The sequence below is a fragment of the Nelumbo nucifera genome, chromosome 4 (genome assembly GCF_055504915.1).
Source record: "Nelumbo nucifera cultivar China Antique chromosome 4, China Antique-T2T, whole genome shotgun sequence".
NCBI lineage: Eukaryota > Viridiplantae > Streptophyta > Magnoliopsida > Proteales > Nelumbonaceae > Nelumbo > Nelumbo nucifera.
This window is the reverse complement of record NC_142652.1, coordinates 37,460,909-37,483,380: the sequence shown is the minus strand read 5'-3', so window position 1 is coordinate 37,483,380 and position 22,472 is coordinate 37,460,909. Positions and strand designations below refer to the sequence as shown.

Genomic DNA, 22,472 nt, shown 5'->3' with positions numbered 1-22,472 from the left:
TACCTTGATTCGAATCCAATCCAATACATTTGCATCCCTATCCCTAATTCATAGTTTCCACGTATCATGCTCTTTTGAAAATCAATGCTCCCTTATTCTTAGTGTTCCATGTATTGCCTATTCTAAAAATTGATATTTATGGGTGCAACTTGGGCAGGCTTGGGTTAGGGAATTGTTAAAATTTCAATGGGCCCAGTCCAAAAGCCTGGACCCAATACAATGTAAATTCTTCAAATTGAGTACCCAACTTAGATAATCCCTAATTCATAGTATTTTATCTATTGCTTATTTTGAAGACATGTATTGTTCAATACCAGTACAAAATACCCTTGATTAAAATGGGAGACTAAGGTATTATGACACTTATAACATTGAAAAATCTATGTTGCCAAAAAGATACTAGAAGAGTTTTGACTATTCTAAACCCCTTATGAATTATAATAAATACCACCTGATTGGCTACCACTTTTATAATATTGATTGATTGGTTACAAGTTTTCTCTAGTGTCATAGTCAAATCCAAGGATTAAAGTATCGGTATTGGGTATCGTAACAGACAATTTGGATATGGATATGAATACAAATACAGATACGCTTGGGAAATACATAGATATAGATGAGAAATATGTAAACACTTGGATACGCTAAGGAAATGCATACAAATTTAATAATTATATTAATAATTTCAAGTTTATTGTCAACATAACTATAAATAACGTATAAATACATAGGAATTGTATATTTTAATGGTATATCTAAAGAAATATATTACTACTGATATAACGGGATGCATAGATTTTATACAACTTTATTGATAATGCATAAATTTTTATTTTTATTAAAATCCAAGACACAAAACATATGCAACCATTATATTTGAATTATTATATCAATTATTTTTATTTTACTATTTTCAGTTTTTAACATCAACAAAATAATCAACTAAAAATTAATTTGTAAATGTTCAATAAATATTTGTAAAAATTAAATATGTTTATATAAAATGTAAATGAAAAATATCAATTAATAATTTATAAAAATATATAATCTTAACTTAAAATATATCAAATCTATTAAAATTTTGAAGATTCATATCATATGAAAATTCATAAATTTTAATTACAAAATAATTATTCCATTATTAATATTTTTATTTTTATGTTTTTTTTAAATAATTTTTATTTAAATGTAGATTAGCGGATTTGATAGATTCAATTTATATTATATTCTTAAATATTTTGTAAACAATATTTTATCTTCATATATAATAAATACATTGTTATTTAATGCAAATTAAAATACTAATTAATAATTTATAAAATGATTATTATAATTTATCAAGTCTACATAAATAATTCTAAGTATTAAAATGATTATTCTATTAATAATATTTTTATTTTTATAAATTTATTGAAATGAAAAATCATTTATATATGTGGATTTAATATATTATTTATTTTTTTGGTTTATAAAATAATAATTTTGAATATTATTCTTTTTAACTTGTACTTAGAGTTATTGCATATATCATTTGTTTAGATTAAATGTAAGAATTAATTGTAATAAAAGATAATTTATTTCATTTATTGTCATGAAATAAAAGGTGGCTTGATGGTTAATATCCTTGTGCTCCTAAACATTAGGCGACTTGAGTTTTAGGAATCAAATCATGTTAAATCCCTTTTTTCTAGTGAAACACTTTTCTGTTAAACTCATGTTCGATATGCCTCTGTATCGATGCGTATCGGTCGATACTGTGCGATATGCACCGATATGGTGGTGTATAGGACTGACACGCACGACTAGTATGATACAATGCTAGTCATGGCATATCTCATATCCTCCCCTACCGATACTAATACGATACATCTCGTATTGGGCGTTTCGTATCAATATTTTAATCTTTGGTCAAACCCTTAAAGAAGTGTTCCACATGTGCAATTTTTATTTGGGTATATTATAAATTATCACCTTATACCTTGGGGGTAGTGACACTTAGCCCCCTAAACTTTTAGAGTCCAACATTTTGCCCCCTTCATTAGTATTCCATTAATTAACCCCAAAAAATATTCTCATTTGACTAACATTTCTAAATCCCCACTACCCTTTTCTTAATTTATTGAAATGGAATTATTTTACATATTTATATAAACCCTCTATTTATGTTTCTTTTTCATCCAAAATAGGCAAAAAGAGAGCATTTTTACCCTATCCATTTTTGTCATTTTCAAATATTGTCTTTTCACCAAAACAAATCTCAAAAAGGGTATTTTAGTAAATTAATTTTTTTATCAATCCAATTAACAAAAGAGAGGCAAAGTGTTGGAATCTAAAAAGTTTAGGGGGATCTTTGTTGCAAATGAAAGTTAGGGCACTGAGTGTCACTACCCCCAAAGTATAAGGTGGTAATATGTAATATTAGTTTGGATCTCCTACCCACATATCACTACAGCCGCACATTGAGAACATCTTCCCTTTTTGTATGTTACCATTCATGGGACTTGTTCCTGATCTACAGTAGTGTCTTGTGGGTAAGAGATCCAGGTTGATGTAGTTTACCCTATTATTTTACCAAATGACAAAATTAACCTTGACCAACCAGTCTACCTTATGCCTGTGGGCAATGAAGCAGGGGAGAAAAATAAATCAAGGTATTTTGTCATAAAAAAAAAATCATTTTCACTCACCTCACAATCCACCAATAATTCGATTCTTCCACCAATGGTTCAATTTGAGTGAAATGGATGGGCCTATTTTTGGAATTTCAGTTTAAAGGATGAAGTTGAATAGAAGGGCGTCATTGTAAACTTGTAAACTCCGTTAGTTTTTCTACTGGCAAAAGTCTGACAGGGGTCTTTGGAGGTATCAAAAAGTCGGAGTAAGTTTAAGAGAAAGACACATAAGTGAAGGGGCGTTTCACATAATAACCCTTTTTATAATTACATTTCCAGGGTTACTTCAGATATACAGATTCCTTTCTACAACTGTGTATCTGTACATACTAGTTTTAGTAGGACATTAAATGCAAAAAAGCAGTACTTTATGGGGTTCGACTATGATATCGGAAAGATATGATACGACAGGGGCAAAGCTGCCAAAATATAAATCACAGCAGGCCTATTATTATTTATGTCGATTGTGTTCCACTTACAAAATACAGCTTCTGACCATCATATATCATGTTTACATCATGAATTTTACCTGCATCTTCAGATAAAATGCAAGAACGATCAAAGCATTTGAGATGCTCTGCAGCCATATTGATGAGCTCTTCCAAGGTGTGGGGAACCCACAAGACCACTCCCACCCTTCTGTTCTCCTTAGGATCCCATGGGTGAAAAGGAAATACTGTGCATCTTCTTTGGTGCATTTTATCTGTTTATTTTCGGCACAGAAATGTATCTTAGTAAAACTCTAAAAAAAAATGATTGAAATAAGAAAATCTCCAACAGAAGACCCCATTAACCTCTTCTTACAAGGAGAAATTCTAATAGACCATCTTTGTTAGAATTGAAGGTACAAATTGATGATGATGATAATGAAATCTTTACTGTAGCCCAACTTATTCTTTATTTTTCCCACTTATGTGCCACATTTAACAATGATACAAATAACCGCTAACCAAAAGTAATCTAGAAATGTTACAGCATTGTTAATACCTCGGATTTCTTGGGAGTAGTTATGGGACTTAGACAACTGAGTAGACTTTGCGTCTTCCAATAGCTTGATTAAATGCTTGTTTCCACATGTATGGGCCTCATCTAGTGCAGAGTTTCCCCATCTGCGAAGTTCATATACCAAGCAATGGTTGGTCTTGTTAACATAATCATTTAACAAAGACTTGTTTTGCACTTTTGCTTGTGCTCGCAAGAAATATAATGGTCAGAAACAGACACCAAGAATACTGAATGATAATTGCTTAAAGAAATCAATAAAGAGAGACAGGTAGAACTATTTGATTTATTAATGGTATTTGTTAGCTTGATTTGGGACACAATGGAACAGGTAATTGCATAAGGGTAAAAACACTGATCTAGGTCATATGGTAGAGCAAATGCACAATTTTTTTACCACAAAATAGTGACTCAAATTCTAACTCATATTTGCATATGGTTTCCATGTCATCAACAATAATAATATTAATGGATGACTCATATGAGCCATGTTTGAGTAAAGCAGGAACTGGATGTCATCCTGATTAACTGCAATTGTTCATTGGCAGTGGCAGGGCAAAGTGCAATGCAACTGGAAATGCTTATGTAGGATATGGGCATTGACCAGAGGTCTTCAAGAAACCAGATCTAAAGGATTAATGAGGGTCACACTCTCCTCAAATGCAGAACTGGTAGTAGATCAAGTGAACTCCAGAGACAGTTTTGGACCATGGAATGAACAGTTCTCATTAGATTCACTTTTTGTCTAATAGAAAGCCTAGTAGGATGGAATTAAAGTTTATAAATAGATGGTTTAATCAATGGGCTCACTAACTCGCGTAGAATGCACATTAAATCAGAAGGAAAGAAAGTATATATTTAATGGATAACTGTATTTGTATTGTCCTATACGAATGAATGATATTTCTTTTAAAAATGTAAAAAACAAATAAAACAGAAGAATGATAATTGTCAAAAGAAAGAAAAGAGAAAACACAAACACCATAAATACCAAGTGGTTAGTTAAGTTCCATATGATTCAGGTAAAAGAGGGTGTGGTAAGGAAAAAAATTGTCTACCTACACAGAGATGAATGCATATCATGTGAGTATGTAGATACATGCATAAGTACATACATAATCTGCATAAAGTAAAAGCATTCATGATTAGCCATATTTAGTAAGAAATTTCCGCAGACTATTAAATAGTGGGTGGTGTATGTCAAAGACATTTATAGAGCATTTCAAAGGGTGAAGGGTGGGGAAGTTGAAAAAGGCAGGAAGTTATGGAAGACTATCCCTGCAGCAGTGTCTTGATGCATATGGAAAGAAAAAATGCAAGAACATTTGAAGGGAAACAATGTACAGTGGAGGAGTTGACTAGGAGGGCATTATGGGCAGTTTACTCGTGGGTTTCAATTCTAGAGGACTTCAAAGAAATACCTCACAGAAAATGTTTTCTTTTGATTATTTTCTTGAATAGGGTAGGCTGGTAAGGCTATGCAGGTCACATTTTGTATAGCATCTCACAGTACATGTTGCTGTACATGATTTTTTATTAATGGAATTGATGTTTACCTTTTTGTGCTCAAAAAAATATTTAGTGAGAAATTTTACCAATGTTTTAAATCAAACACCACATCAGATATATATATATATATATATAACCAAAGATTCTCAAGAGCATGAAAAAAAATTTAGGACCATAATACTCTTCTGGACAACTTTTAATGCAAAAATGTGACTGCAGAAGTGGAAAAATAATGAAACCTTCAAAGTCTTCTTCCTTCCCACCATTTGGCACATGAGAAAGCAAGGCTAGGAAAGGATGGGAGTAGAATGTAATAGTGCTGTGTCAATTGATAGACTAGGCTCCAATAGGGGCTTTTCCCTTTCGGATGGTGGTAATGGTAGTGACCATATTTATTTTATGCAACTGTTTCACTAATTCAGTAGAAGAGTGGATGTCATCAATTACAACACACCATGTGGGCTTAATCTTGGATATGGTGTTAAACAGAATGGAGTGGAAAAACGGGATTTTATGTGGCCAACCCCTAGTTGGGGTAAGGCTTGGATGATGATGATGCGGGCCTAGTCTCTAACCTTCTCTCCATCCTTGCCTTTCTTCTCATATTTATAACTAGTCACTGTAGAAGTATCTGTCTATGCAGTAAGTTAAGTTTATGTCATACAAAGAAAAATAGAATAAGGGAACCTAGAGAGGCCACACTGAATATGCAGATCACATGTATCTAGTTCTATATAACACAAATCCATTTGACATGGTGCAACACATTTTGACACAGGTACTTCACCCACTAAGGTAGTGATAGTTGCAGATTTAAATAAAACTCAATACAGAGAACCCAATACTAGCTCTCTATGAGGGATCAATGAGAAATATCAAGAATTAGATTTAACAAGAGGCACCTAGACTGTAGTCAAATCAAGGATCAAATATCGATATGATACACCCCATATTGGGCATATCGTATCTGTATTGATGCACCCAGCTACGCATAGATATACTGATACAAATAAGTTTTAAAACTTCGGGGTGATCCTTGGAATCCCTTTAATTTTTTTTTATCAGAAACGATAACTTTCATTAGAGATAAATTAACCTGAAATACAGAATTCAACCCTTATTAGAAAAGGTTGATCCAATAAACATCAAACATTACAGCACTGCCCAAAAAAGACTCTCCCTTACAGTCCCTTGTTTTGCTAGGGCGTCAGCAAAACCATTTGCTGATCTCCTTACCCAGTTGAACCAAACACCCACCTCCCTTGTTATGCTAAGAATTTCCCTTATCAGCTGTCTATATTGCCAAATTCCCAGCTGCCCTGATTGCATCCACCCAATTACCAACTTGGAGTCTCCCTCTATCTTAATCTGCTGTAGCCCCAACTGTTTGGCCAGTTTTAAACCTTGATGTAGTGCATTAGTTATATCGATGTGCACCAATACACAACTTTGGGTATCTGGCGTATTAATATTTTGATCCCTGAGATCCATCCTCATAAATATCCAAAAAATGAAAAAAAAAAAATTAGAGGTTGTTTTGATCTCAGGCACCTAATCATTTGAAAGCAGTATCCCTTATTTGGATTTTAATTGGCATGTTCACATAAGTGCACACAGATATAAATTCCTTATCTCATTGCAAAACATCCAAGTTATACCTGTCCTTTGAGAGAACACTTGCCCCAGCCTCTATCAACATTTTTGCTGTCAAATATAACCCCTCTGCTGCAGCTACATGAAGTGGAGTCCGGTGATTGTAATCCTTGGAATTTGGATCGATGCCAAAGGATAAAACCCTTTTCAGGAATTCTGAGTTTCCCTTTATGACTGCCCGACAGAGATGGCTTCCAGCATCTTCAATATTTAGTGATGCCCCTTGTTTGGCAAGCAAAGAAGCCACTCTATCATGTCCATTCTTGATGGCTTCTAGTAAGGGCATATTTCCAAATTTATCTAATTGACAATGATTTTTCATTAAATTCATTACAGACAACCATTGGAAAGAGAAAACTGAAAAGCCAAGAGAGCGAACCAATGTAAAGTCATAAAGAATAATAAAATACCTGAAGCATTGACATCTACACCCTTTTGAATAAGGAAAAATGCAATATCTTCATAACCTTTTGATGCTGCAAGATGCTGTTAAAGAAAGTTCTTTTCAATCAGGCAAATTAATATTTCTTTAATTACAGGTAAAGAATATTACAGCTAACATACCTACATGTAGAACTTCTAACATATGATGCACATAAAGTCATAGTTTACAATTTCTAGCTTCAAGAATAAAGACTACATTTACAGAGATAAATTATTACCACTTTCCATAGATAAGTTTTTATAATTTTTTGCTTTCTTCAAACTGGAATCAGATTCAAGAGCTCATGGTTTCCCATCAAGAAAAGTAAGAATAGAGTAAGTAGAATAGATAGCCAATCAATTTCACCTACTTGTGCTCAAATTTGGGTGATTAGCATGAAATGTAGTTCACTCTAAGGCTGGACCATATGGACACAGATAAATGGTAACCCTAGGACTCTATGAAACTAGTTCTTTCAAGTAATAATTGATCGATGTGTATTGTCTAGTCAGGAACTACATTTGCATCCTAAAGTTACTTGATTCTTGTCACCTAGACACCAGTGCGGATACATGCTAAAACATGGATAATAGAACTTTTTGTTAGTTTATCATATTACAATTAAGGTCCATTGTAAATATATCATTTTCTACCAACTATCCAACAAGAAATGATTTCAAAAAGTGAAACCAATATGTAGATGTATATATATTTGTATTCGTATATTAGAACTGATACTCCATTCAAGCAAAAGAATATTTTTTTTTCAGTTTCCGGATGAACAAAATATAAAAAGAAACTAACTGAAAGTTATTTCATACCAAAGGTGACCTTCCATCATAGTCTGTCTTATTTGGATCTGCTCCCGCATTGATCAAACCCTTTAGCTGGTACAAGTCTCCATGATAAGCAGCATTATTTACCCTCAATGCAAGTTCAGCTTCTTGCTTTCCAATGTGAAATGTAATGTCAGATTCATTTTGCTTGATCCGAAGATTGGATTCTTTTCCCTGTCAGTTTACATGCATTTGGAAAAAATAGTAAACAGTATGAAATTTTGAATGAAAATCATAAAAACAAATTTGTTTTTGTTTGAAGAAATAAAGAGTTGTCTGGGAATTCCATAAATAAATAGTTAAAATAAATCCCTGGAGAGTGAATTAAGTATATTTTTTTGTTGAGTACATCTTATGCATTTCTAGAAACTTCACGTCAAGTGCTAAAATCTACCAAAGGGAACTGAGATTAACTACAATCACCATGACTAAAATACCTCTAGAAGGTTGTTCAAGATTGTTCGCCCATCAAAGAAGTATATCTGTAGGATATTTGTGAAAGATTCTTTATCAAGCCGTAGGAGCCTACACAGTTCACAGACCCTAACTGTATAAGGCTGAGGAACGTTGCAAAGAATTGAAACTTCACCAAATGAGCTATTAGGTTTTAGAGTTGAAATAGTTTCTTCTGACCCATCCTCCCCTATGCCTACCTCCTCCTGTACATGAAACCATCTTGCATCAGTATGAAAATGTTGGATTGTGGAATTGCGTATCATTGATAGAATGTCTTCAGATATCAGCATCCATTTGATCAATAAACCCATTATTTTTTTTTCATGGGCATATCATAGGAAAAATTGTGTAAATGATCATGATCTTGGGTAAAGCATTGCCATTCCAAGTATTGAAGACAAATAGTCATGACACAGAATATGTCATGTAATCAAAATAGAGTTTACATAGAATAATTTTAAGTATGTCTGTATCAGAATATGACAGATATAGTGGTTATGATAGGCTAGTGACTTTTACCAGTACACCGTGGCAGACAAAATAAAGTTGATCTACTACATTTCCCTGTTCCATGATCACTTCTCCTGGAAGAAAAAATTCTTCATGGAGCTTGATTACCTGTCACAGAGGAAAATGTCAGATAAATTCCATCCATCTTGAAGCTAGGTCGCTATATCTACCATATCTATGAGAACATCATGAGTAGAAAGTATATACAAAAGTAAAATATAGGCTTAGAACTAGAAGGTGTGGGAATTGATTGAAGATGGAATGCGATACAAGTTATGCAGATTAAAACCCTCCAGTATCATGGAAAGAAAGAAAGAGTTGGAAATTTGAACATTTCCATTCCACCATTTATCATCATTTCTCCAAATTTCTATCTACAGAAAATGCCTTAGTTCAATATTTACAGGACAAAGCAGAGATCAAATTTTAGAGGAAAATGTTTGACTGTCTGTCTATTTATCATGTAAACATTGGTAGACAACATCAATAAGCAGAACAATGTAACTTAGAAGAGCATACCAAGATATTAACTACATGTAGAAGCCTGTGGGGAGATCTGTATTTAGGGATGGCAATTGACAGGATTAATTGGAGGGATCATTGCTTGGTATAAAGATCTGAGAGTGGCCACATTCTGTTGAAAAAAATGCCAAAAGTTAGGTCCATATCCAGTCCAACCCTCCCAACGCCCCAAATAGTTGGGACCAACACTGGATAATGGCCTTTTTAATTGACATGACTAAAGCAGAGGCACTCTCCCTTTCACCTCTATCATGGTGGGTTATATGATCCTAATTGGGTTAGGATCAGTTTAGGTTGTAGGAGATGACCAATGCAGGGAGTGGACAACAACACAGAAATCATTCACAGGACAAAGAAGACAAGGGCCAGGGTTAAGCTCAATCTTTCAGTTTTAGGGTAAACCAAAGAATAATGAAGCCAAAATAAAGACAAGAGTGATAAAATGTTGGGGAGTCAATCTATTCTTTACATGAACAAGTTAGTTTGCACTGGATTCCTAAAGAAACTACCAATTGCCATCCATTTATGTAATATTTTTCCTTTTCTTGATGAATGCTAGTCCAATATAAATTTCATGACATAGTGTCCTTGACTAGGTAATATGGACCTTGTAAGTCACAACTATCAGGTCCTTCCATATTCTGGAATCTTTTGTTTATGGTAATGCTATGTTGACCCATTTACTTCCTTTTAATTTCAGCCATCCCAAATGTCTCTGTTTAAGTTTTGTAGTTGTTTTTCTACATTTGAGGTATCTCAATCCTAAATCTCATTACAATTATAAGCAAAAGCAAGATTGTTCTCAAACTTAAAAAATAAATGATCAAGTTGGGAACAAAAGTACACTTTAATAATGAACTTGGTAGGTAACTTAATAAGTATAGTTCGTCCCTGGGTATGTATGTCATGATTCAAATGTTCACCACAAATGCATAGAACATATCTACTAATGAATGTGGTGGGGCATCCTATATTTTCTAGATTATCTATAAAAGCTATCATGGACAATTTGTGTACTATAACTTAAGCATATCATCTTTTTTAGGTGACAAATTCTGTTTAGAATAAAATACAAAACTTGAAAATATTCCATTCTAGAAACAAGAAAGTGAAATATTATGAAGAACTCGGTTCTGAAACTTCAAGACTTCAGATATCAATGCAAGGAACTCAAAATTAGGAATTCAATTCTTCCATGGAAGTTGTGAGTGAAAGAAGATGCCGTTCCCAAAAGAAACAGCAAATGGAAACTTGGTGGTCCCAAGGTCTTGTTGGAAATGGATAGAGAAGGGAGAGTTATCTTGAGGTAAAGAAAAAGAAAATAAATATAAAATGACACCAAGTACTTCTATTTTCCATGCATTACTACTCAACATTTAAAAACTTTATTAAGTCCACAAATTATCTTTCCCCATAGAGAAATGTAGATGCAACAATTGTTTTTTCACCTCTAGTCTTTACATTTTATTGTCTAGTTATGCAAGTCTAGAACAAATGACTTACGATCTGATTGATGAATTCTGAAGAGCATCCTTTAAATAGAGAAACATTTTCAATCAATGTTTTATATATTTTTTGCGAAATCTGCAAAGAAGGAACCATCGGTTAGGGTAAAATTAAGAAACAATAAGCATAAGAAAAATAATTAAAACAAGAAGAAGGAAAGGAAAAGATTCTAGCAGGGATATTAAAATTAGAAGAATCAGCTAAGGCAGCAATGCTTTTATCTGTAAAATGTATGTGGTAAGTGAAATAATGAGAGGATATGGGTCTCTTAAGAATATTAAGATGCAACATAATCTCATGTAGGATTCATACATGAAATAATATACTCCATAATGAAGTGGATACCTAAAAGATAGAACATTCTCCAAGTCAAAACACCAACAGAAGATAATAAAAACAATATAGATATTGGTTATATACCTACAGCATCAGATTTTGGTCATATATCCAGTTCAAATAGATTACACATGAGCTGAAAAATGGGCCAAGGATATTCACATTAGCTAATGAAGATTTCTGTAGGTACTACATTTCTGTTTATTTTCACTAGATGAAAACACTATAATGTATGCAAATACCAGCTTCTAATTTTGTTTAGTCTTCTTGAGCTGGATGGCTCCTGGATTACTAGTTAGTCAAGTCAATACATTGGCTTTATATATGATGTTTGTCCATTTTATATTATTATTCAGCTTTGCACATGTTAACTTATATAGAACTACATACCAGTCAATCTAGGGAGGAACACTGCAAAGGTTATATTATGTATTGAGTCATGTATTCAATAGTTTGATATCTTTAGATTGATGTATCAGTAGAAGTCATTTTAGTTCTTAGAGGTCTCCTCTTTTTCCAAAACTAGAGAAAATTTTTGTGTCCAATTTCCATGGTCTGATACTGTTCAGTTACAATAATTATTCTCATCCTAAAATAAGTGGAATATGTCCATTAAGATGACATGCTCATTTTGTGAAATTGCAGAAAATCCATTTGCTGGCAACATATTAGCTGAAAATGTCAACTGCCAGATGAATAAGAATGAAAAGCAATTAATGAAAATATGGAGACTAATGCCAAAGCATCAAGTTAGCAGAGGTGTTTATTAAACCATCTGAAAATGAGTCAACAGGTTTTCAATGTTCACCTTGGCACGTATTGACACAGGAATATCTTGAAGAACAGCAGCCTCAGTGTAGCTGCTTTCATACTGTAACCTCAAGTGGCCTTTAATTTGATTCCGGATATCTTTTCCAAGTCTGTTTCTATTCATATATTTGATCAGATCTGTCATTTTGTCCCTAAATCTTTCTGTCTTTGATCCTTTTACAATCAATGCTGTCATGTTACCAATCAGATACGCACCAAGAATCATGTCGAATGACACAAAGATCATAATGAATATCATTTCTCTGATATTGACTGCATGTATATCTCCATAACCTGTAGCATAAAGAGCACAATCATTCACATAAGTAATCATTGCCAAATTGTGAAATTTAATTCAATGATGAAAACAAATTTCTACTCAACATAACATATTGATCTCGTGCACATTTAAAGTATTTATAAAGACTAGCATTAGTCAATTTCTTTATGCTTTTCATACTTGAATAGTTGGGAGATAAAGAAATAAACATTTTCTTTATGAATGATAAAGAAATAAACATTGAAACATGATAAATGAGTTACAGATCATCATATCCATTTCCTTATGGAGAGAAAAATGCATACCACTGAAAAGGACAGGTTGTATCAAAAAGATAAAAGGAATTTTCCTGAAATGAACATGTGGCTACAGATAGAGGTGTAGAGTTGTCCCTGTCTAAAGAAATTTTATATTGGTATTTTTTTTGTTCCAGGGACTCAGAAGAAACAACAAACATTACCAACAAAAAGTCATGGCGAATTTTGTAAAATGAGTAGAAATAGGAAATTACCAACAGTTGCCATGGTTACTATGGCAAAGTATAGTGATATCCAGTACCGCTTTGAAAGATCAATTTCTCTGAAATTTGTGTAACTATAGTCACCCATCTTTAAACTTCCTATCCAAGTATGTCCCTCATGAGAAGCAGGCAGAGTGGTAGCGAGATAGTAAAAGATACAGGCAGCAGTATGGGTACAGTAGAGTTCAACAATGATAAGTTTCACGATTCGAGTAAACAGGTAATTGATCCGGATGTCCTTTTCCATCTTGTGGAAGAAATCTGTAACTTTGCGTGCCCGACTCAATCTAATCCACAAAAGATACCTAACTTCTTCTTTCCTCCCAGTGGCCTGATTCAGCATATTGTCTCAGAAAAAAGAAAACATATATCTTGCTAAATAATATACTATAGAGGAATCAATGTACTTTAAGAATTGATGGAAAACTAAAAAGAGATACTATATAAGTTAAAATTGTGTGTAAAGTGGCCGTTTGGAAGCCACATAAGATAATCATTTCATTTTAGCTTAACCAGCATTTAAATGTGTCAGCTCACCATCTAAAATGAATCCTTTAATGGAGCTCAACAAAAAAAAAATAGAAGTGAGATAATTTAGTTGAATCTTGGTTCCTTTACTCTACCCCTATAATCAATCCATTTTAGGTGATGGGTTTATGCTTTCAAATATTTAAAAGAAACCTAAAAATAACACAAGGAAAGTTAATGAAATGCATGTGCTTCAATTAAAATATACAATGATTTCTCTACTGGAATGCAGAGAAACATATACATAGGAAGATGCATAGACAGAACACCAGTTATTGTGAATCACATGGCTTCTTTCTGTAACCTTATAAATGATGCCTACATGTTGTATCATCAAAACTCCTCATATATACTCACTAGAGTGACTAACAGAAATTGTAGCGGTTCTACATGTCTCTGTTTTTGGTCAAGGGTCTGGTTACATCCCCCTAGCCTGGTAGCTTATGCATCAAATAAAGATAGAGAAGGCATAATTCATTAAAGGGGGATTCAATATATACAGACGTGTAACAATATCTATTGATTGCAGAACAATTAATTAACACAATAGAGAAATATAGATAATATCAAACCTCAAAACTCAGAAAAGAAATGCACGAGAAAAAGAGCATTACATGGTAGATAGCATCCCAAGGCATACAACCAAGAAAATCAACCACGAAATTTGATTTAAGATACCTGCAAAAAGGAAATGATATCAATAAACGAAGAAAGAATGAAATTAGGTTTGTCATTGTTATTTTCTCAATGGGACAAAACAGGAAACTTACCGGAGAGCGATGGTTGTGCGCTTGTAGACCATACGATAGGTCTGATCATCTCTGTAAGCAACGAAGAACTGGAGAGCAATGTCGACCAGGAAAGCCACCTGTCCAGCAATGTCGAGTAAGAAAAGTTTCTTGGGCAATCCCCGGAAGAATCCGAACTCGAAGGGGGTGAAGAATGACGAGTAGATGGCCCATATCAATATGAACTGGGTCCATAGCTGATACCACCTGCATTTCTTCTATCATCAGTTATCCATTCAAAAGCCAACTGTATTAACCAACTCTGTATTAACTCCAATAACTCTGTACGTTAGAGAGCTATTGGAGTGAAAACCGGCGTAGAATAATAAAAGTACGTCTGTACGTTAGATCGGATTCGGTGCGTTTGGACTCGAAGGCATTTTCCCTTCGATTCCAACCATTTCATGACACATCAAAAGTAAGAGAAGGGGAACCGGTTGGCACGGTGAATTCCCTCTTCCATAACTCTATACCATTAAACAAAAAAAAAAAATAATCGAAGAGGGATTAAATAAGAAAGAAGCGAGAATTCTTCTTCTTTCACTCCGGCGGGCAATCTTTGTTGAAAGGAGAAAGGTTTCTCTCCTTTTTGATAAGCAGAATCGGAAGATCGTGCGAAACCCTCCCTCGATTAATTAATATTCTTCCATTCAATAAACTGAAGAAATCATTCACCAGAGAGAGACTTCTCTTCGTTGTCTTCTTTGGGAGGGAGAGAGAGAGGCATAAACCCTGTACCTAGGCTCCCTAACTGTAACTGGTCGTGACGGAAGGGGATTAAACCCTAATTGTTTCTTCTGCCGCAGGGGAAGGAAGAGAAGAGGGGAAGAAGCCTAACTCGGAAGAGGTGGAGCGCCGTAGAGAGGGAGATGGGGAAGAAGAAGAAGGGGCTAACTCTGGAGTGCTTCTCGTAGAATCGTAGTCATAGAGGGTCCCGTTCAACAAAAACACTCTCTTAGAAGCCTTCGATGTCAGGGTCGCCGGTACCGGCGACAAGATCTTCGTCCTCGCCTACGGCTTTGGCATCGATCAATCAGCTTGGCAGTGCATACTACCCTATTTTTCTCAGCACCATCATCCTCTATGACATCGTATGTGCCGGCAGTGTTAATCCTGATTACTTTGCCTACATCGGTCACTCTATTTTCCGCCATGATAGGCATCTTAACATCTGTTTCCGTCTGAAAACGAGGGCATTGGAATTTTCTCTCGGCATTAGCTTAATTTATCACTTTTTATTTAAAAATATTTTTATTAATAATAAATTTTCAATCGATTGTAAGGGATGGCCAATTAAACACTAAATGACGTATTAAAATATTGATGGACTCGAAGAAAAAATCCCTTCCATTCCAAACGCACTGAATCCGAACTTGTTGACGATTTACTCTGAATCTAACCTAGTAATCAGATGATAAAGGTCGAATCGCGATATGCCACGTCATTCTATTAAGTGGGGCCCATGTGCACGGAGTTATCGTTCATTATCGTAATTGACCTGGTATTGGGATTTGAGAGTAGACAGTATAGACAATTTGAATTCGGGTTGGATTAGGGTTGATATCCGAGCAAAAATGGCCCGATTTGTACCCTTGGAGGCAATCAATAAAATTGAAGAAATTAAAGTGGTCTTTGGAACCAATGTAAGTTTTTTCTCAGAAAATAGTGCTGCATATGCATGCTCAGGTTTTTCATTTGATATCATTGTTGTTGCTGCGATGTAAGTGGTTTTTAATGTAATGTTTGTTTACTATTGCTAGCAACAGTAGCAACAGTAGAAAAAACGGGAAAGCAATCAAGAAAAATATTTTCTCAAACATATATTTCCCAATTTCCAAAGTGTGATCTGAAAAAACACTCTTCAAAAGAACCGCTAATCAAACAACAGACATGAAAATGAATTTTTGATATGGTGATAATGTAAAACCGTTTTCTGAGAAAAGGCATTGATGCCAAACACTTACCAAGTCATAAACAATGTTAATCCAACTACGAGAGTATTGATTGGTTCTGATTGGTGGAAACTGGAAAGGGAATAAGATACAGAAATCGGACCCATTAACCATTATTTAACAGGAAGCAATAACGATAAACTTTGATAGAGTAAAACAAGCAAGAGAAGCAGCTAGCGGACGCATAGCAATAAACTGTTATGGACAATCAACTCTCGACTATGGCAAAAACATGCTAGATAAAAGGTAAATTCTCGTTCTTGCAGCTGAGGAAGATAGCAGCTAAGATCAAAGTGTTCTTATGGCCAGAGACTTTTGAACCTATATTTGAAGCATCAGCAAGAGCTTTTGTACCACCAAGACTTTATGACATAGGAGAGTATTGATTAGCAAATGAGCTATTCATAGGAGAGAAGGCTTAGACTGAATTCTCATGTTCCTTGTCATTTGTATAATATTGATTGTGTAGAAATTAGAGATGGAGATGGGCCGGGCCTGGCTTTTTACATAGTATTAACAACTTTAAGGCTTGCCTGGGACCAGCCCAACCTCACCCAGGCTTGATAACACATGTTTGAGCCCAGTCTCAGGGACAGGCCGTACATCTGGGCTGGCCCGTATGATTTATACATAAATAGGTCCTATGTCAGAAGCCCTCTCCTTCTCCCATTTCCCCTTCTCTCCTCTCCTTAAACCTCTCTCCTTTCTTCCTTACCCCTTCTATATAGCCATGTGGCAGCCCTATCTTCTACACTAGAGTCCCATTCCAAATCTCTCTCTCATGTTTTCAATCACTTAGCCAAATTCCCTCCTAAAATTTCTTCTAAACTATTTATAGTATTATGCTCGAGAAGATGTTCCCAATTCATGAAGGTAGTGTGTTGTAGGTAGACATGGGTAGAGTTCTCATGGGTAGGAGATTCGAAGTCCTCTCTCTTTCTCTCTCTCATGTTACCAATCGGCTCAACCCCCTCCTAAAATTTCTCCAAAACAATCTCTCCCATCTAAAATTTCTCTTAAAACACCTCTTAATTTGGGTAGTTAAATTAATTGAATATTATTTAGTAAATTAATTTGGGTAGTTAAATTAATTTGTGAAATATTTTTTTTATGTTTTCAATAATTATTGATATAATTGAATATTATTTAGTAAATATCAACACCTAAACTATAATATTTCGTAATGTTGGGAAATTTAAATTTTAATTACTAAGAATTACTTGTTGAAAATTACTGATTTTGGTAATTTAATTTCAGAATTTTTTGAAAATGAATTATTGAAATCAATAATTACTAAAAAATTAAAATATTAATAAATATAAAATTAATATTTAAAAATTTTCAGTAATTTTTTAGTGGAAAATTAATTTTAATAAATAGAAATTTGTTTTTTATATTTCTAGTAATTTTGTTAGCAATATTTAGTGATTTTTTTAATTTAGTGGAAAATTAAATTATAAAACTTCCAATTTTTCAAATAAATAATGGGAAACTTTAATAATTTCCATAATTATTGGATACTACATGTATAATTACTATAATTAATGGAACAATATTTATCGATTTGGGGGTGTTATGGGTTTAGGGGATAATCCTAGGGTAGGAATGGCAATGGGCGGGATTGGGGGCAATGATCATACTCCCCATCCTGACCTCAAGTTTCAAAATAATCCTTGTAAAAAATTTTAGCCAGCATCCCCGGTCCTCGATAAAGAGGACTTCCCCATCGGGGACCTAAATCTCTGAATTTTTAATTAAAAGTTTGTTTTTAGAAAGGTATTTATTTAAAATAAAGGAAAAAACAAAATTCAAATAATATTTAAATATATTTTGATATGTATATATATAGCATAATATAATATAAATAATATTATATATTTAATATAATATATATATACATATATTTAATATATATAATTGAGGTTGGGGTGAGGTGTGGACCTCATTCCCTGTCACCAATGAGGTATTCTGATTAATCCCATCCACACCCTATCCCCACCTAATCGGGGAGGCCAGCTACTTCGTGGGGATGAAGAAAATTGCTATTTCTACCCCTGGATTGTGTAGCTCCATATAATAATAAGTTTTAAGTTCAATTCTATCTATGGATAACACTCAAGAATAACTAACCCTATCTATCTATCTATATATAACAGAAAATATATATCATATATACATATATGATGGAGGCCCATCTCACCATGTGGGCGCCAGCTCATAAGAAGCACCTTCAAGATAAGACAAGAGTCTAAGATAATTCAAGAATTCAGGATAAATCAAAAATTCAAGAATCCAAGATAATCCAAGAATTCAAGAATCCAACTCATCAATTTTTGCCACCTTTTCTCTCTCCTATAGAGAATTTGTGTTAGCTTCGCTAGAAGCTAGTATTCGCCCGGTGCTTGCATAGCCAATTCCGGTTTTCATTACTTCCACGATGCGTCAATATATGTCATATATACATGCCATACATATTATATTTATATAGATGTATATCTAATAAAATACTATAATAAATGTATAAGATACCATACAAATATGCAAGATATTATATTAAATATAAAATACTATATATTATATAAATATATTCAATTTCTGGGTCGTTGGGCCTGAGTGGCCAGGCCTAGTGCTTTCTTGGCCTGAGCCCGGCGTACATTATGTATGAACTTAATGTGAGTCCAGGCCAGAGTGAAAATAGGCTCCCTGGGCTTGAATAATCATCCATATTAGAGGCAAGTTTTTTTTTTTTAATCTATATAATTCATCCCTCTCAACCAAGATATATATAGAGAGAGAGAGAGTGAGAGAGAGAGGCGTGGCCTTGTTATCCATGGTCAAAAGGACCATTCCCTCCTCTTTTATTAAAAGGAGAGGGAAAGCGGAAAGTCCACCTCTCCAAACTTGGATGTGCCAATTTGGACCTAATTAACCCAATAACCCTTCCCCTCCCTCTCGTATCTTGTCTATGTCTAACACTCAAGAATAACTAACCCTATCTATCTATCTACATATAACAATTAACAACTAAACCATGTTGACCACCCATCACAACACTTCTATGGTCCTCATTCCAACGGTCCAACCAATTGTCTATTAGAGTCGGACACGTTTCCAAATTCCAAGCTTTATCAAAATGCTGCCGAAAATCGTCGAGACAGGACTACATAAGCTGTACTACACCAGGCACCACCTTGATGCAATTCTTACTCGTTTTTCTCTTCACTAAATTAATTTGTCATCGTCAAACATTAACATGTGTAGAATTATTGTGGCCAGAGATCGTAGCAAAATCAACGTAGTTTAAAACGGGACAGCTCATAATAATAATTAAAGCTTAAAATATAAGTTTAAATTAAGCTCCAAATCTTACATGAATTATTCATTCTAGGCCCACATGACGGTCATTACTAAATCCCAGGTTCTGGCAATAGACACCTGATCTAATGACGTAACCTAACCACGAAGGAACAAGTTGTCATTGAAAGACATTTGGGGATTTTATCACAAAAAAAAAAGAAAAGACATCTGGGGGATGGGCCCAACCAACCAAACCAATTCTTCGTTGGCCCAGCGCTCTTTAGATCCATTTAGTGGGTTTCAATTAGGATTTGATGAACTAGACACCACTAGAGCCATTAGATTGGAATATTTTAATCTTTAATTAGATTAAAAAATAGAAGTAGAGCTGTCAATAGATCAGATATATTCCATAGAACCGAACTGGTTCTAATTCTGAGTTGTGGGTCCGACTAATTGGGTTAAAGCTGTTTTTTGCAACTCTTAGACTATGTTTGATTTAAAAGAAAAGGCAGGAAAAGGTAAGGAAACCTTGTAAAATAAACTCATTAAGGTCGTTTCATGCTCCTGTAATTGTTGTCATACAATACATAAACAGTTCGCTATTTACTAGAAAGGTCATATTATAATATTGAAGTTTCAAATTGTCTTAGATGTCAAATATAATTGGGTCATACTAAATTATCCGATTAGTAATTGGTTTAGTTTTCATTCCAAGTTTTTTCTTGACATTGATTCCACCAGTCCTGAACCGAACCAAACACAACCCATTGGCAGCCTATTTATAGGGTAGTGTTTGGGAGGGGTGGAACTGGGGAAAGGGGCTTCTTTTAAACATAAGAAGTCTAAACATGCCTTTTGGGGTCAAAAAGTGTTTTGGGGGCTTTTTTTTTTCACCAAACGTTATTTATGGCTTTTTTGGGTTCTTTCGATTTCTAATTAGAAGCCATCCCAAACGCAGCCTAGAAGGCACTCTATGGTATCTCCAGCTTGGACAAGCACTTTTTACTTGCACTTGTACAGTTTTACCTGCATTCCATTCCTCCTGTGACAGGTGTCCAGTTATTAATAAGTAAATGGTCACACTGACATATGTATGAAAACACCCTGCCTGAAACACCTGTCATAGCCCGAACGGAAGTGAAAAAAAATGCAGAAGATCCCAACTCAGTTTATCAATTCCCTAAAAAATGCTGTCAATGTTTATCTATTGATTCTATTAAGCACAGGTGAGTAGGTGTTGGAAACTAGGAATCATCTACACTTTTCATGCACATGCAAGGCAACGAGGCATGTCGGACGTTGAACGTGTAAGCAATCCAACGACCGGATTACAAGATCAAATTCGAATCAGATGTCAAGCTACCGTCTGGACGGGAGGACGGAAAGCAGCGCAAATGCACAACCGAACCAACCGACGACTCCGGACCTGCTGGAAACAAGATATGTAACACTGTTGATGCACCAAACACGTCAGTTGCTGGGCAGAGCCAACAGGCCCAACAATCTAATGTGTTTGATTAAATTCTAAGTTGGCGTATCAGCAATTGTTACACATCCTGTTCCTATCAGATCAGCATCGTTGGATGTCAAGGATTACAGGTAGATCTAATGGCTGCATGACCACGGGCACCACGAATGCTGTTTCCCGTCAAAGTCCAGATTTGGAAATGTGGATTTTGCCTTTTCAGCCGTTTCAGTTTTTTTTTTTTTTTGGTAGGGAAGGAAGAGAAAACAGAAACTAGCTAATCCGATTTCAGAGATTGATCAATTTGGCCATTTTCAGATTAGATTTGGAAATGGAGTCTGACGACGGGAGATAGAATCGACAGAGAGAGACAGAGAGTACCTGTTGTCAGGATGAATGACGAAGCCTTTCAAGGAATTGAAGCCATTAAGAACGTTGTCTCGGCTGAACCTTCGCCGAGTTAAGTCGAGCCCGAGTTCGTCCCTCAGCAACCTAAATCGACTCCCTGTTGAAGACTTGATCTGATCGTTCAGTTCCTCCACCTCGAACTCCGTTTCCTCCGACGAATCTTTATTCTCTGGTTCTCGTCGAGGCATCGTAAATCAAGTTCTGATTCCAATCGGTTTTCGTTAAACAAAACCTCACCGTGATGAAGCTCTCGGTTTAATACGAGTTTTGTAAACAGAAGCCACTCCAGAAGCCACAAGTCGGCATTAGTGGCGATCAATAATCAATATTATCGAATCACAATCTGAAAAGTTAATCCAGAAAAATAAACTTACTTAGGAAACTAAATTCTTTGAAGCCACAGATTTCCTCATGAGTTCGAAACCGACCAATCCGGCAAAAGAAACAAAATCGAATACTCACCGTAGAAACCTAGATATCACGGGCATTTCGAGATTGAAAATCACGGGAAAACGAGTCTTTGTGGGATAGAAATTTGGAAAAAGCTTGCTTTTCATTTGAAAGAAGCAACAAGATTTAGCTTTTCTCTTTCTTGATGAAAAGCAACAGTGGATTTATAGGAGGACTGGAGGAGGAGAAGCTCTGAACTCTGAGCGATCGCTTTCACCAGTTTTTCTGGACAGTGAAGCAAGGGGCGGGTATTTAGACAGTCGTGAGTACCTGGTTTTTTTTCTTTAATTTATGCGCCTTTTTTTCTTTCTTTTTGTACGTTGGCGTAGGATATTACATTTACTCATGATATGCGCATTTTAAGGGAGGAGACGACCACTCAAAATGTAATTTTCCGTGTTTGTGTCATTGAAAATGGCGTGGACTCTCGGTTTCTTGAGTTGGTGGTGGCTGATGAACGCGTGACGGCGTGAGGAGCAGAACCCACCTAGGAGCTGGGTGTGGCGGCATTGTTGAAAAAAAAAATTGAATGTGGATTTGCTAAG

At 34.9% G+C, this 22,472-nt stretch overlaps 1 protein-coding gene across 4 annotated transcripts; it reads right to left on the bottom strand.

The window, feature by feature from the left end:
- Positions 1–3,100: 3,100 nt before the first annotated feature.
- GORK (gated outwardly-rectifying K+ channel) lies at positions 3,101–21,798 on the bottom strand. 4 transcript variants are annotated; one of them, XM_010272925.3, is made up of 13 exons: positions 21,451–21,798; positions 14,335–14,559; positions 14,179–14,242; positions 13,028–13,367; positions 12,235–12,530; positions 11,088–11,168; positions 9,072–9,170; positions 8,534–8,755; positions 8,082–8,270; positions 7,247–7,322; positions 6,842–7,136; positions 3,660–3,781; positions 3,101–3,375 (listed from the first exon to the last, which is right to left on the bottom strand). In XM_010272925.3, exons 1-13 carry the CDS (start codon positions 21,663–21,665, stop codon positions 3,128–3,130), a joined length of 2,472 nt encoding a protein of 823 aa, XP_010271227.1. In that variant the 5' UTR covers positions 21,666–21,798; the 3' UTR covers positions 3,101–3,127. The 4 variants fall into 4 exon arrangements, with proteins under 4 accessions (XP_010271227.1, XP_088759755.1, XP_019054974.1 ...); XM_088903629.1 differs by lacking the exon at positions 21,451–21,798 and adding an exon at positions 15,091–15,574; XM_019199429.2 differs by lacking the exon at positions 21,451–21,798 and adding an exon at positions 15,248–15,491.
- Between the last annotated feature and the right edge of the window lie 674 nt (positions 21,799–22,472).